Raw genomic sequence first — 16,032 nt, 5'->3', positions numbered from 1 at the left:
TTCTGCCTCAGCCGCTTGAGTAGCTGGGATTACAGGCATGCATCACCATGCCCTGCTAATTTTCGTATTTTTAGTAGAGACAGGGTTTTGCCATGTTGGCCAGGCTGGTCTCGAATGCCTGACGTCAAGGGATCCGCCCACCTTGGCCTCCCACAGTGCTGGGATTACAGGCGTGAGCGACCACGCCCAGCTGACCAAAACATTTTCAACAACAAATACTCAATATTAAGTAAGCAAAATGAGTCAGAGGAGTTATTCTCGTCTAAATAAAAACTGACTCTCCACAGATCCAGCGTTTTGGAAAACATCAAGGTAATCAAGAAATACATACTTGGTAGACCCCCCCAGCCATTGCTACGTACCTGTGTAAGGTCTGCAGCCTGCTTTAAGATGCTTTTTTTTAACTGCTCTGCTCTCTTTGCATGAAAAGAATTACTTTGACTCTGGATGACGAATACAATTCCTTTTAAGTCTAGAACAAAAAAAATAGTTTTCAGGTATTTCTTTTTACACAATTATTAAAATAAACTTGAAAACAAGTGAAAAAATAGCTACAAAGCAAACCTTCAGGCAATAAACTCTTAAGGGGAAAAAATCAATTCGTATGTAATTCTAGAGACAAAATTTTCTCTCTTTTTAAACTGTTTCCCAAACTTCCTTCCTAGAAGTTAGCAAGTAAATAAGCTGACTGTACCAGACCCAGTCTATGGCACCAAACTGAGAATGTGCTCCCGCATCTGTCAGAAAGAATAACTGAAAATGTGTGAAAATATCTAGAACACTAATCTTCCCAGTAGCTGAAAATCTAACTTTCACAAGCAGCTTTTTAACAATTACCACATAATCCTACACTGTGCTGCTACCTGTTATGAGTTGAAACATGTCCTCTAAAATTCATATTTTTTAAGTCCTAACCCCCAATACCTCAGAATGTGACTTCATTTAGAATTGGGTCTTTACAGAGGTAATCAAGTTAAAGCGAGGTCATCAGGGTGAACCTTAATCCAATATAACCAGTCTCCTTAGAAAAAGGAGAAATTTGGACGCATAAATGACACACATAGAAGGAAGATGATATGAGAAGACACACAGAGAAGATGGCCATCTACAAGCCAAAGAGAGAGGCCTGGAACAGATCCTTCCTTCCCAGCTCTCAGAAGGAACCAACCCTGCCCACACCTTGATGTCAGACTTCTAACCTCCAGAACTGTGAGACAATACATTTCTGTTGCTTGTACTAAGCCATGTTTTGTGGTACTCTGTTATGTAGTCCTAGCTCACTACTACACTACTTCAAGAATGTTCTGAATGGCCCTTTAAGGTGACACTCAACAGTAACTGCCCATCTCCCATGAGTTCATAAGGGTTTGCAAATAAGTAACTCAATAATCCCTACCCTACCTCATAAGGCACCTAGCCAGGATTAGGTGTTATCTCCAGGAAACCGGCCACAGCAATTCCTCAGCAACAGGGCTTTAGCGTGAAGTCCTGCATAAAGCCCATCTATAACACCCCATGCTGGCAGTATTCGCCAGCCTGCTAGAGATGCACCTGAAGGCAGCCAGCTTTTTACAACGGTGAGCAGGAAGGAAACCCGAGTATGTCCTGCCCACAAAGACCATCAGAGGGCTTGCCAATGGCAGTAGCAAGGCTGCCCCCCAGAGAAACACATTAGGCCTCCCCAGGTTCTGGGCCTATAACAAAGAAATGGATAAAACAGTGATTGTGTCAGCACCCTGCCACCAGACAGGAATGTTGGCAGAGAAAGGTGCCACATAAATTGTAGCATTCAGCCAGATTGTCAGCAAAGCCATGTGGGGACCTTTCCCCCACCATGAATCTTTCTCTTTAACACCTCAGCTCAGAGACCCTAATTTGATTTTAATTTTATTCCATTATATTTGATTGTTCTTATGCTCTATTCTATAGCTCCATTCATTTATTCACTTGCTCAAATATTCACACAACAGATAGCTCCACAGTGAGCCATCTAGATCCTAAAAATAATCTAAAATGCTCTTTGGTTAAAACTAAATAAAATATGTAAAAGGAAATGCTGAACAGCCTACTGAATATGACTTAATTCCTTTTCTTTAGGAGTTTATATAAATAGGAACATTCCATGTACCTGTCTCTATTTTAAACCAGCTTCTCGGCTTTATATGTTGGACACATGGGTAAGACTTAAATGGGTGTCTTCAGTTTCAACTGAATTCTTATCTTGGATCTACTACATCTGAAACATTAATATAAACTGACACATCTAAAGAGGAGTTATAAAGATTTCTTTTTGTTAAGAATGGAGTAAATAAGCCTCAGAGAATAATTTTTCTAAAATTTAATACAGAAGATGCACATTCCCAATGACCCAGAAATTCCACTCTTATTAATCATCCTTGAGAAACTCAGATGTGTGCACAAGGATATATGACAAAAGTGTTTACAGTGGCAATGTGTAAAAGAAAAAAACGGGAAGCAACAAAAATATCCACTAACAAGATATATTAACTTGAATACTATGCAGCAATAAAAATTAACCAGTACTACATGTATCAATCCAGATGGATAAATCCCATAGTTATAATGCTGAAAAAAGCAAGTTGCAAAAGAATAACTATATAAATCAATAGTTTGCAACAATATAAACATAAATATATTAAAATGTATATATACCAAACATATACACACATAGCATGTGAAGGTATAAAAAAATTACATCAGTATGATAAATACCAAATCAGGATGATGGTTAAAAGGTTTCAGCTGTGTTAATGGTATTTAATTTCTTAATCTAGGTGATATTTTACTTCTTAATCTAATGAACATATAATACATGAATGTTCATTATATTATTCTCTTTATAACTTCTTATATGTTCAAATTATTTCATAATACATTTTTTAAAGAGCAGATTTCTCTATCAAAAGGTTAATCCTAGCTGGGCATGGTGGCGTGCACCTGAAGTCTCAGCTACTTGGGAAGCTGAAGTGGGAGGATTGCTTGGGTCCAGGAGTTTGAAGTCAGCCTGAGCAACACAGCAAGACTACATCTCTAAAAAAAATAAAAATAAAAAAAAAGCTTAATCCTGCACTCACCGCTCATCACAGTAATCAACTCCTGCCACTCCTACCAGCTCAGCAAAGCTCCCACTGTCTTCTCATGAAGACAACAGCATTTCCATACAGGGAAGAGGATTTGCAAGAAGATTAAAAAGCAAATTCTTCCCATACCTGGGTCATGTCCTGTGAGTTATACCTGTCCTCTTTTTAACATAGCTACTAAAAAATCATGCTGGCCTCTCCCTTTTTCCTATACTTCAATCATGCATGCTTCATTCATTCATTCAGCAAACATCTTCTGAGTACCTACTAAGTGTAGGGCTCTGTGATACAAGAATGAGTGAGCTCAGTCGCAGCCCTAGAGTGTCTGAGCCTCGTTCATAGGCAGGCCACTATAACACAAACCAGTACGTGGAAAGCCAGAGCTAACTGAGCACAGGGCACTGGAGCCCAGACGATCGGGGGCGAGTGCAAGGAGAGCTTCCAGGAGGAGGTATTTCCTGAGTTTCCTTTAAAAAGCTGCAGACACACACACAGAGGGTAGGAGATCAGTGGGATCACCACAGAGCCCACAGCCTGTGGTATCTCTGCAGTCTCCCTGAGTGAATGACCATGTCTGTCAGGCATTTCTGAGAAAAGGAGCAGGGCGGGGTACAGTAGGTGATAAAGTCAGAAAGGGAGGCAGATCCGTTAAGTCAAATCCTGAGGGATTTATATACCATACTGAGAGGCTTGGGCTCTAGATTAATCACTTTCAAATGGGGGAAGGGCCTCAGGAGCCAAGTGGGGTCCCAGGCAGTGGGGCCTTCCCAAAGGAGGGAAGGAGGACACTGTCCCAAAGATGGGGGAAAAAAGGGGTGGGAAGACCCTCCCCACAGAGGGAGGAGTGACTGTTTGGGACAGAATCAAATTTAGGGCAGGAAAATACTAACGGTTAGGTATGGCCAAGGAACAGGACGCATGGGGTTATTATTGAGGACAAGGCTAAAGGGGAGGGGAGCTCCTGCAACCCTGATCATAATGAATGCTGAAAGATCATTGACATGCTAGTCAGCCCCAACTCATTCCAGAAAAGAACCAGGTTAGTATAGTTAGTACAGCTCGGTGCTGAAAACAGCTTATGTGTTTAAATTCCTGCTGTTCTTTATACCAGTACCAAGAAATATTTTCTGACATACAGCCTAAGCCGTCCCTTCACTGAATCACATTCTGGCTGAGTCCAGATCCCAGAGCTTATCTCAGTAGCTGTCTTCTCTGTGTATGCCATCCAACCGCCTGACTCTTAAGCTCCTGCTGCCCAGTCCACAGAGCTAAATAAGATGATTCCACGATTTCCTTATCATCTTGGTTGCACTTCTTTAAACTCACTGCAATCTGCCTTCAGCAAACACTGTCACAACTCAAGATGGATCGTCATTGCTTCTCCTCCAGGAATGGGCAATAAATGGGCCGCACATTAAGTGTCTGACAATAATAATCAGAGTGAGAGGCTAGAAGGGGAAGATAAAGAAATTAGCCAAGGATACCTAAAGGGCCAATGCAATGCCAAAGCCAATGGTGAGTGGCAGATAGTGCTCAGGAAAGGCAGCAGGACAGAGATAGAAAACAGATGCTGAAGAGCAATGATTCTTCTATGAAAGCAGAAGAAACCAAATGCTCTCTATGTCTTCAGTTGCTGAGCACCTACCATGGGCCAAGCACTCTACTGTAAAGTGCTCATCTTCCTGGTCAGAAATTACCTAGAAAAATGGGTTTCATCATGCTGGTGTTTTTCTGATGAAAAACCAATATGATGTTCTTCTGATATAAGCTATAACAAGCAGCCTTATGATTTAAAGCTGAGAGATAAATATGCATGCAAACACAGACACCCACAAACACACACGCACAAAGCGGGCCACTCCAATTATGTTTACTTGGTGAGAATAATCATATACTAGTGAATCTATCAATTAGGCAGCAAGCTGAAGGAGAAACAGCATCCCGTGCATTGAGGCTACCTCCCAGCTCTGACTGTGAGCCATGCTCTCAGTGCCCTGAATCTACTGTTGTCACTGCAACTGCACAGGATCTTTAGTAGCCTCCTGGTCTTGTAGGCTACACAAAGATTGTGACAAAGAAGCCCCCTGGGTCTTTTTCAGATGAACTGATACCAAGTTAGGTATCACCCGACTTGCCATGTGCAATTGCAAGAATATAAATTTACTTGTCCAAGGTAACTTCCCCTTTGTAGTTTCAAGCCCATGTTCCAGACTTGCATCATTAATTCATTTAATAACCAGGGACTCATCTGCTCCCATCAACTACAAATAAATGCTCAAAGCCACAGAGTTGGTAGCAGGGAAGAAAATCTCCACATGGAAAGTCGTGGCTAAACCATGCAGGGTATTATAATACAGAGAAGAAAAAGCAACAAATTGACGTGGTTCCTTAAATACAGCTGCTCTCAGACCCCGCAGACCCCAACACACTCCCCTGTGGGCCCTAGATATGCGTGCCCAAGACAGGTCATCCTCCCACTTCCATCCGGGGGCGGGGGGCTCTCCTGAACTTCTGCACCCCTCAGAACCCAGGCCCAGGAAGGGAAGGCCTAGAAAGGAACACTTTCCTTTATCCTTTTTCCTCTTATGTAGAGCTCACCTTCCAGGTCTCCATGGAAAATAGTGGAGAGAAAGCAAGAAGAGCATATTGTTCCCTTCTTGTTTCCTGGAACCCAGGCTTATCCATCATGAAACTGGAGGTGAGCCAACCACCTGTGTCTGAAGGGAGACTTCTCCCATGGACCGCATACCCCCTGACACCATAGGCCTCCTGTGAGGTTCCACTGCTTCTGGTGTCCAGGTCCTGGCTGATTGTGTTCCAGACTTGGGTCATTCCTCCTACCCTGGGAGGAAAGATATTGACAAAATCCACACCCTTCAGGGACAGACTCAACCCTACACACAGAGGTGTGGCCTTACACACTGGGCATGCTTCCCATGAAATTTTTTTTTTAAAGTCTAACTCCTGGTCACATTTCTGAAGATACTTACAATCTATGGCAGAGTGGGTGTTTCAAAAGGAGTACAAATAAGGAATGGGCAATGATAGAAGTATGATGCCTTACAAAGGAAGGGGTAACAGCTTCCAGGCCAGGATGCTCGGGACAAGTTTGGCAGACGTGACTGGTGAGCTGACTCCTGAAAGGCATGGAGGTGTCTGCAGGTCAGTAAGTGGACAGCCTGCTCCTGGACGGCCTGCGCAAATGTCACAGCTTGCCCTGTTCTCCCACATTGTGTGGGTCCTTAATAACAGGGACCATGTCTCCTTCCCCTCTGCATTCCCCCAGAGACCCCACCAGGCATGGTGCTTTATCCTTATTGGAAGCTCAATGAATGATGCCAGAGGGAATTAAATCCAACATATCTCACTGAGTAAACATAAATCCACCACGTGCCAACATGCCCATCTGAGAAGTGTTCGCCCCACATCTTCAGGAGAGCAAACATTAGGCTGGGCCAAAGACAGAATATTTGAACAATATTTACCCCATAAATAAAATCAGAAAAAAATCACTTTGTGGAAATATAATTCATACAAAATACACCTGAGTACACACTCTTAGGTTAAAAAAATCATTACTTACCTGTGTCATTTTTCCTTGATACACCACTTTTCTCCAAATCCTGTATTTTAAATGAAAGAGAAAAAGATGAATCTCAGTACATAACAAAGCCAGCAGTACACTGAGTAAACATGCATGGTGCATGGTATGTATCAGCACATGGGAGGAAGATTTGAAAACGGGAGCTTGGAAACGCTTCCCTAAAGAAATGAGACCGAAACCTAAGGGACCACAGAGCAATGATGTACTTCTGTATCATGACAGACCTCTTAGGTGGGGCTGTGCCCTTCTCATGTGATCTTGGGCAAGTCAATTGATTGAGCTGAAGCTCTTTCCTATTGTGTAAGATGCAGTGAACGTTTAACTGGTTCATGATATTCTCAGGAGGGTTCATTTTTAAAGCCCTGTAAACCATAAAGCATTATGAACATATGAGAGGATAGTCTCGAACCTGGTAGGGTGCTCCTCATGAAGATGAGTTCTACTAATTATTGCACTTTATCATCTTTTGGGTGCAGTCATACTGTCTTCAAGAATGTTACCACAATGTTCTCTCCAACCTGAGGAATAGTCCTAGGGGCCTGCATAGGGCCTCGGAGGCCAGCCTATGGCGGTCACCAGAATTCAGGAGCACAGAGGCCGGGTGCGGTGGCTCATGCCTGTAACCCCAGCACTTTGGGAGGTCTAGGCAGGTGGATCACAAGGTCAGGAGTTCAAGACCAGCCTGGCCAATACGGTAAAACCCCATCCCTACAAAAATATAAAAGTTAGCCGGGCATGATGGCAGGCGCCTGTAGTCCCAGCTACTCAGGAGGCTGAGGCAGGAGAATCACTTGAACCCAGGAGGCAGAGGTTGCAGTGAGCTGAGATCGTGCCACTGCATTCCAGCCTGGGCGACAGAGCAAGACTCCATATCAAAAAAAAAAAAAAAAAAAAAAAAAATCAGGAGCACAGAAGGGGCACCTTAAGAGCTGGAGAGCTCCAGACACAGAAATCTGGATGTGGGCACAGAAATACCTGACCTCGACTCTGTGTAAATCAAGGGAGGAACTCTCAAAAGATTTATCTGGCAAAGTGCAAAGTGTCAGCAGCTAAATGTGCCATTTTCATTGTCTTCTCTGCAGACTAAGAAGGAATTTTCTCCCTAATTGCCCTTGCTTGCTTTCAACAGTCATATGCTATAATTATGACAATGGGACGGTGGCAAATATCCTTCAATTTTCTTCACAGACTGCAACAAGAAATGTGGTCGTGAGCCCTTACCAACAAAATTGGGAGCAGCTTAAAAGCCAAGAGATGTATCCACAGAGATGCATCCTCTAAGAATACCAAAGGGACTATGAGCTTTGGTCTCTCTTTGGGGAAGAGAGAGCTAAACACAGGGGAGCGACTACATTTAGTGGCATATTCTGAAATTATCTTTGTCTCGAGACTAGAAATGCCACTAAGTAGAGGAGAACCTATAGTTATATGCTGATTTGTTAACTCTCAGGATGGATCAAGTGACATCTAACTTAATCCTGATAAAACAGGTAGATCTGGAAGAAATTACTAAAAAAGACTGGAAAGCTCAATCCAGTTCCCTGAATGCGCTGAACCAAAGCCAGGTTATCACCGTAAGTCAGCATGTGCAGACTTACTCTAAATGCCACTCTTGACCAGGAAGACAACCTGCGCTCCGGGAAGGGGCCAGTCTCAGCTCCAGAGGAGCCATTTGGCTCCACTGGCAACCCACCACCTGCCCCAGGCCACGCTGCCTTCTGGATGCCACAGCTTTGGCTGCCAGCTGAGGCTCCTGGAAAAATAGAATTGTTAGATCTAAAAACAGCATTGGAGATGATTCAACCCAACACTCCCCTTTTGCAAATGAGATAACAGAGGTTCAGAAAAGATAAATCATTTTCCCAAGGTCCAGCAGTCATTCTGGCCACAGAACCAGAATTACAAACCAGGTCTCCTAACTCGGTCCCAATGCTCTTCCTCACACCACCATGATAACGCCTGCCCAGCCTTCCTCGGGAGGCATGCTTTAAAAAATACACATCATTAGATGTGAATAGATTTTGAGAGTGAGCTAAAAAATAATATAGAAAGCAAAAGTCACCTTCATCAACAAGTTAAAAGATGAAAAATATCCAGAATGCTACAGTTCTAGACTAAGCAACTGAAGCTGCAAAACCAACTGGACTTTCCATCAGATAGCTATCTTCGTGAAATCAAAGAGAAGCAACGAAAATGATACATCTTTCTCTTTGCTATTAAACACAGCAGCTCTGTTGACTGACACAATAGCTAGGAAATGATTAGCCATTTCAAGGGGTTCAATTTGTAAACTGTAAAAATAAAATATGCAAGAAACAGTTGAATAAGGTGAACTGAGATAGAACCAAAATGGTCTTGACTAATTTCCCCTGTGAGAAAGAAAATTAGACTAAATTAACAGAACAATTAAAATTCTGTCTCCAGCTTCCCTTGTGAAAAGACTTAGTTCTTCCTAAGATGAAGGAAACACATGGTTTGTTTTATTATTTCTGTAGCCACATGTTTCTTACGCTATCAATATCAATCAAAATGTGCTCACTGTCAAGGTTTTATAAGTCAACTGAATTGCTATTCAGATACAAAAGAGATTTGCTATTAATCTCTACCCCACAGACAGCTCCTATGCTAGCCAGGAAAAGGCATATTAAAGTCACCCTTTGACACAGGTTTTATTTTTTAAGTCACAATAGATTTGAACAACACTTGCAATCCATACATGTAATGCTTAGTTTATAAGTCCTTCATTAAAAGAAGATATGACACCCTCAAAAGAATTTTATATGGAATCTTTTAAAGGGAAGAGAAGTAAAATGGAATCTTCCACCCAGTCACGACTACTCACCACTGCCCTAGAGATTCTGAATAAAATAATCAGATGTGTTCATGATTACACTCGGTTGGCCCTGGGCTCTAATTCTGCCTGCACCACCAACTAGCTGAGGCCTGTTTCAACTAGACTAGGAATAATAATGACAAGATCCACTTCACAGGATTGTGTTGTAGGTTGAAGAAGATAGTAAAATGCTGAGCACAGGGTCTGCACAAAGCAAATGCTCAATAATATTGGTACCTACCCTTTTTTCATCATTATCATCAACTACTTCATATGAAGTCAACTACCTCCATAAAACAAATTTAACAGACAAAAGCAGTTCCTCTTTGATTTTTTCAGGTAGGAAAGATGGCTTATGCAACCTCTTAAAAGGCTGCTTATAGGATTTGCTGTTGTCTTATCAGGTAAATGTTTAAACAGGACCTGGCATTGTTCTAAGCTATAAACAGGCACACTTAATCTTAAAACAGCCCTGTGAGGTAGGTCCTACTACCCCATCTTACAGATGAGGAGGCTGAGCACAGCGAGGTTCACCAAGCCCCACAACTGGCTAGTGGTGGAGAAGAGATGAACTTCAACACTTTGGTTCTCGTGACCAGTGTTAACCTTATGTCATTCAGAGCTCAAAGTCACAAGGACTTTGAGTGCTACCACAGGATTAGGTAGCACTTTAAATGTGTCACAAATGATCCTCATTATTGCCAAATACACACATCATTAATGCATAGGGCTGTGTAATATAAAACAGTAAAGTGAGAAACATTCACGAATTCAGAAAATTTGGATTCTAACTTTACTTTTTAATAATCATGTGTTTAGGTGATGGATCAGTTTTATTGATTTGCTTATGATGAACCAACCTTGCCTCCTAAGAATAAAGCCTACTTAACTGTGGTGGATTAGCTTTTGATATGCTGCTGAATTTGGTTTGCTAGCGTTTTTGTTGAAGATTTTTACATCTATGTTCATCAGGGATATTGGCCTGACGTTTTCTTTTTGTTGTGTCTCTTGCCAGGTTTTGGTATCAGAATGATACTGGCCTCGCAGAATGAGTTAGGGAGCAGTCCCTCTTCCTCAATTTTTTGGAAGAGTTTCAGTAGGACTGGAACCAGCACTTTACACATCTGGTAGAATTTGGCTATGGATCTATCTGTCCAGGGCTTTTTCAAAAACCACATGATCATCTGAATAGAAGCAAAAAAAAAAAAAGGGCTTCTGATAAAATTCAGCATCCTTTCATGTTAAAAACTATCAACAAATTAGGCATCAAAGGTACACACCTCAAAATAATAAAAGCCGTCTATGACAAACCCATAGCTAACATCATACGGAATGGGTAAAAGCTGGAAGCTTTCCCCTTGAAAACAGGAACAAGACAAGGATGCCCACTCTCACCACTCCTATTCAATATAGTATTGGAAGTCTAGCCAGAGCAATCAGAGAAGATAAAGAAATAAAGGCATCCAAACAGGAAGAGAGGAAGTCAAAGTGTCTCTCTTCACAGACAGTAAGATACTATACCTAGAAAAGATCTAACAATCTTCAGCAAAGTTTCAGGATACAAAATCAATGTGCAAAAATCAGTAGCATTTCCATACACAAATAACATCCATGCTGAGAGCAAATTAAGAAAGCAATCCCATTCACAAAAAGGCCCGGCGTGGTGGCTCACATCTGTAATCCCGGCACTTTGGGAGGCTGAGGCAGGCAGATCACTTGCGGTCAGGAGTTTGAGACCAGCCTGAGCAACATAGTGAAACTCCGTCTCTACTAAAAATACAAAAATTAGTCAGATGTGGTGGCAGGCACCTATAATCCCAGCTACTCGGGAGGCTGAGGCAGGAGAATCGCTTGAATCCAGGAGGCAGAGGTTGTAGTGAGCTGAGATCACACCACTGCATGCCAGCCTGGATGACAGAGTGAGACTCCATCTCAAAAAAAAAAAAAAAAAAAAAGTAGCCACAAAAAGAATAAAACACCTAGGAATACAGCTAACCAGGGAAGTAAAAGATCTCTATGAGCATTACAAAACACTGCTGAAAAATATCAGAGACAACAAAACAAATGGAAAAACATTCCTTGTTCATGAATAGGAAGAATAAATATTGTTAAAATGGCCATATTGCCCAAAGCAATTTACAGATTCAATGTTATTTCTATCAAACTACCAATGACATTTTTCACAGAATTAGAAAAAGCATTCTAAAATTCATTTGGAAACAAAAAGAGCCCAAGTAGCCAAAGCAATCCTAAGCCAAAGAAACAAAGCTGGAGGCATCATATTACCTGACTTCAAACTATACTTCAAGGCTACAGTAACCAAACAGCATGGTACTGCTACAGAAACAGACACATAGACCAATGGAACAGGTTAGAGAACCCAGAAATAAAGCCACACACCTACAACCATCTGATCTTTGACAAAAACAAGCAATGGGGAAAGGACTCACTATTCGATAAATGGTGCTGGGATAACTGGCTAGCCATATACAGAAGATTGACACTGGATCCCTTCCTTACACTACACACAAAAATCAACTCAAGATGAATTAAAGACTTAAATGTAAAACCTAAAACTATAAAAGCCCTACAAGAAAACATAAGAAATACCATCTGGGCATTGGCCTGTGCAAAGACTTCATGAAGAAGACTACAAAAGCAACTGCAAAACAACAACATTTGACCAGCGGGCCTAATTAAATGAAAGAGCTTCTCCACAGCAAAAGAAATTATCAACAGAGTAAACAGATAACCTACAGAATGGGAGAAAATATTTGCAAACTATGCATCTGACAAAGGCCTAATATCCAGAATGTATAAGGAACGTAAGCTAATCAACAAGCAAAAAACAACCCCATTTAAAAAATGGGTAAAGGACATGAACAGACACTTCTCAAAAGAAGACATACATGCAGCCAACAAGCATATGAAAACAATGCTCAACATCACTAATCATTAGGGAAATGTAAATCAAAACCACAATGAAATACCATCTCACACTAGTCAGAATGGCTATTAATATTAAAAAGTCAAAAAATAACAGATGCTGGCAAGGTTGCAGAGAAAAGGGAACACTTACATACGGCTGGTGGGAATGTAAATTAGTTCAGCCACCGCGGAAAGAGATTTTTCAAAGAACATAAAATAGAACTACCATTCAACTCAGCAATTTCATTACTGGGTATATACCCAAAGGAATATAAATTGTTCTGCCATAAAGACACATGCACACATATGTTCATCACAGCACTATTCACAATAGCAAAGACATGGAATCAACCTAGATGCCCATCAGCAGCAGACTGGATAAAGAAAATGTGGTACAGATACACCATGGAATACTACACAGCCATAAAAAAGAATGAGAACATGGCCTTTGCAGCAACATGGATGGAGCTGCAGGTCATCAGCCTAACCTAATTAATGCAGAAACAGAAAATGAAAACCCACAAGTTCTCACTTATAAGTGGGAGCTAAACACAGTGTACACATGGACACAAGTAAGGGAACAATAGACACTGGGGTCTACCTGAGAGTGGAGGGTGGGAGGAGAGCAAGGATTGAAAAACTACCTATTGGGTACTATGCTTCTTACCTAGGTGACAAAATAATCTATCCATCAAACCCCTATGACATGCAATCTACTCATGTAACAAACCTGCACATGTACCCCTTGACCTAAAATAAAAGTTGAAAAGAAAAAAAAAAAATCATGTGACCTTAGTCAAATCACATAACTTCCCTGAGGCTAAGTTTTCTCTGTTGTAAATGGGAATATTTGCTTTAACAAATAACAGGATCATTGAAAAGATTAAATTAAATGTGTGAAATGCTTTATTAATCATAAAAGGTCTTAAAATCGTAAGAAATTAGTATTATCATTTCCCCTGTGTAAGAATCTCATAGTACAGTTAAAACAGATAATAAATACTCTGTTGATAAAAGAAACATTCTATTAAAAAAATGCTTTTACACCAATTGTGGGGTAAAAAATAGTCAACTGAGCTTTAATATGACAAAAACAACTGATATTTTAAACTACTGTTTCTGTTTTTTACATGCTGAACTGACCTAGTGCAAAGCCCAACTAGTAAACATTTAGAGACATTCCCTGACTACAACCAATGATTTAAAAGCGGCAGCTCTAAGATTGGGATAAGTACTGCCTGCTCTCTGCGAGTCCCCTGGCCTAGCTTTCTGGTTCTGACTCTCTGGTAGCACAGACACCTTTGGGTCTCCCACCCAGGCCCCAGCAGGCCCTCTCACACATTGCCACCTTCAAGGAGAGACTAATCAGGTTTCTGTGACACCTGTGACACAGTACAATCCTTTCACAGACTGAGAAAATTAAACCCAAGGTTAAGATATTTGGTAAGACTGGGCCAGGTGCGGTGGCTCATGCCTGTAATCCCAGCACTTTGGGAGGCTGAGGTGGGTGGATCACTTGAGGTCAGGAATTTGAGATCAGCCTGGGCAACATGATGAAACCCCGTCTCTACTAAAAATGCAAAAATTAGCCGGGCATGGTGGCGCACGCCTGTATTCCCAGCTACCGGGAAGGCTGAGACAGGAGAATGGCTTGAACCCAGGAGGCAGAGGTTGCAGTGATCTGAGATCGTGCCACTGCACTCCAGCCTGGGCGACAGAGTGAAACTCCGTCGCAAAAAAGAAATAAAAAAAGGTATTTGGTAAGACTGGGGAAAACTATGGTATCCAAGCAAGACTATTAAAATGTCCAACTCTATGTCAAAAGACCTTTTTTCTCAAAATAACTTTAAAACCAAGTGGATCCGCCTTAAATATTAAAGGATATTTAGAAAGCAAGTCTATCTATAGGTTGCGTTAGGGATTCAAAATCCATGTTGACCACATTATATGAATTCATGTAACAGTAAAAATAACAATTGAAGAATGAAATGATTACTGTTCCCATTAGAGAAAATACAAACGAATCTTAGAAGGGAGGAAAAGATTTGATCATTGGGATTAGTACCTGAGACTGCTTGACCTCTTTCTTTGTGTCTTCAGAAGCCAAACCAAAAGCTGGAAAAAAAAAGAAACATTTTTACATTAGAATTAGCAATTCAGGTTAATTCTCATATCCAACAGTTTTGCTTATAATAAAAAAAGATACTTTAACAAGACATATTTTGCTCATTTTTAAGCAGCTGCATTGCTGCAAACTTGTATTACTGGCTTTCTTCATCTCAGACCTAAAATTATTCATCACCATGAAGCCAACACGCTTAGGCTACCAAGCAAAAGAAATAGTACATCAGACAAATTCAAATCTGTGCATGCCATTTGTGTCTATAGACATAAACTATAAAATAGATGTGTACAAAATACTATTTCTTAGAAACCTTAAGTCTGGTGCCTTCTTAAGCAAAGGGGAATTCCTGAGAATCCAGGAGGAAGAAGTACAAATTCTCACCCTCAAAATCACTGCCAGAGCCTGGCAGGCAACAGAGCTAAATTTGGAGCAAGCTTTTTCCTAAGGGCTGCAAGGTTAGAAGTGTGATGCAGATACTGCTACCAGCAAGCACAGAACCCTGCTAAACCCTAACAGAACCCTACTAACGCAATGGGGCCGGGAGAGTGAGGGGAATTAAAATCATTCTCCATTTAAAATGAATGAATGTTTGGAGTCAGAGCCACAACAGATGAAGATATCCCTAGAGCCACATTTAGGCTCTGCATTAAAAATAATAACAACAACATGACAGTAACACTCTGAAAATATAAAGCAAAATGACAAGCCAAACAGGAAGCTTAACAGAACAAAAAATAGTACCCTTCATTTTACAGTACATTTCTCCCCAACAGCTAAGAGGAAAGCATTGCAGAGTTCACTTTCTCCAATTAGCACTCCCAGGAGTAAAAGGCAACGCCATAGGGCAGTGATGTACTAAAAGGGTGGGAGAAGTGACACCATGGAACAATAATGTACAAGGAGTGTCAGCAGAGGGGCTCCCTGGGTGGCAGAGGAGACCCTAATCAGAAACAGGAGACAACTTCATCCATCTGGATCCCTTCTAATCCCTCCCCATCCCCACCCCCAGACATCCATTGCCTCAAATCCTGCATTAACATTTGCTCAAAAGAAAGAAATCTAAAACATCTTCACACTAAGAAGCAAATGACTAACGTGGTTTCATCGTTTCCATTTCCAGAATGACATTTCAAAAGGCAGGGTGAAACAAATGTAAGCCATATGAACCTCTATGCGAACAATTTAGATAACAGTAGACATTACACAAGGCCTCTCCAAGACCACCTCATGTAAAATAATAAATCCCCAATTCCACACCCTCCTTATCCACCTCACTCTGCTTTACTCTTCTCCAGAGCACTTATCACCGACTGACATATGTATCTGTTTATCACTTATCTTACATGTCAGCTGATTATAAGCTCCACAAGGGCAGGAATACAGTTATACTGGGTTTTGGTGGGGGTGGGGGGGGGGGTGTTGTTTTGTTTTTGTTTTTTTG

General features: G+C 41.2%; 1 protein-coding gene across 4 annotated transcripts in view; it reads right to left on the bottom strand.

Moving 5' to 3' along the window:
- B3GLCT (beta 3-glucosyltransferase) overlaps positions 1–16,032 on the bottom strand; it is a 140,407-nt gene that overhangs the window by 110,666 nt on the left and 13,709 nt on the right. For all 4 annotated transcript variants that reach the window (XM_054446047.2, XM_063650743.1, XM_054446050.2 and 1 more), the window contains exons 2-4: positions 14,532–14,581; positions 6,685–6,724; positions 363–472 (exon numbers count right to left, since the gene is read on the bottom strand). In XM_054446047.2, the coding sequence (XP_054302022.2) occupies positions 363–472; positions 6,685–6,724; positions 14,532–14,581 (200 nt within the window). The remainder of the gene's footprint in view (positions 1–362; positions 473–6,684; positions 6,725–14,531; positions 14,582–16,032) is intronic.

Source organism: Pongo pygmaeus, chromosome 14 (assembly GCF_028885625.2).
Source record: "Pongo pygmaeus isolate AG05252 chromosome 14, NHGRI_mPonPyg2-v2.0_pri, whole genome shotgun sequence".
In the NCBI taxonomy this organism is placed as follows: domain Eukaryota; kingdom Metazoa; phylum Chordata; class Mammalia; order Primates; family Hominidae; genus Pongo; species Pongo pygmaeus.
This window is presented reverse-complemented; position numbering and strand designations above follow the sequence as displayed.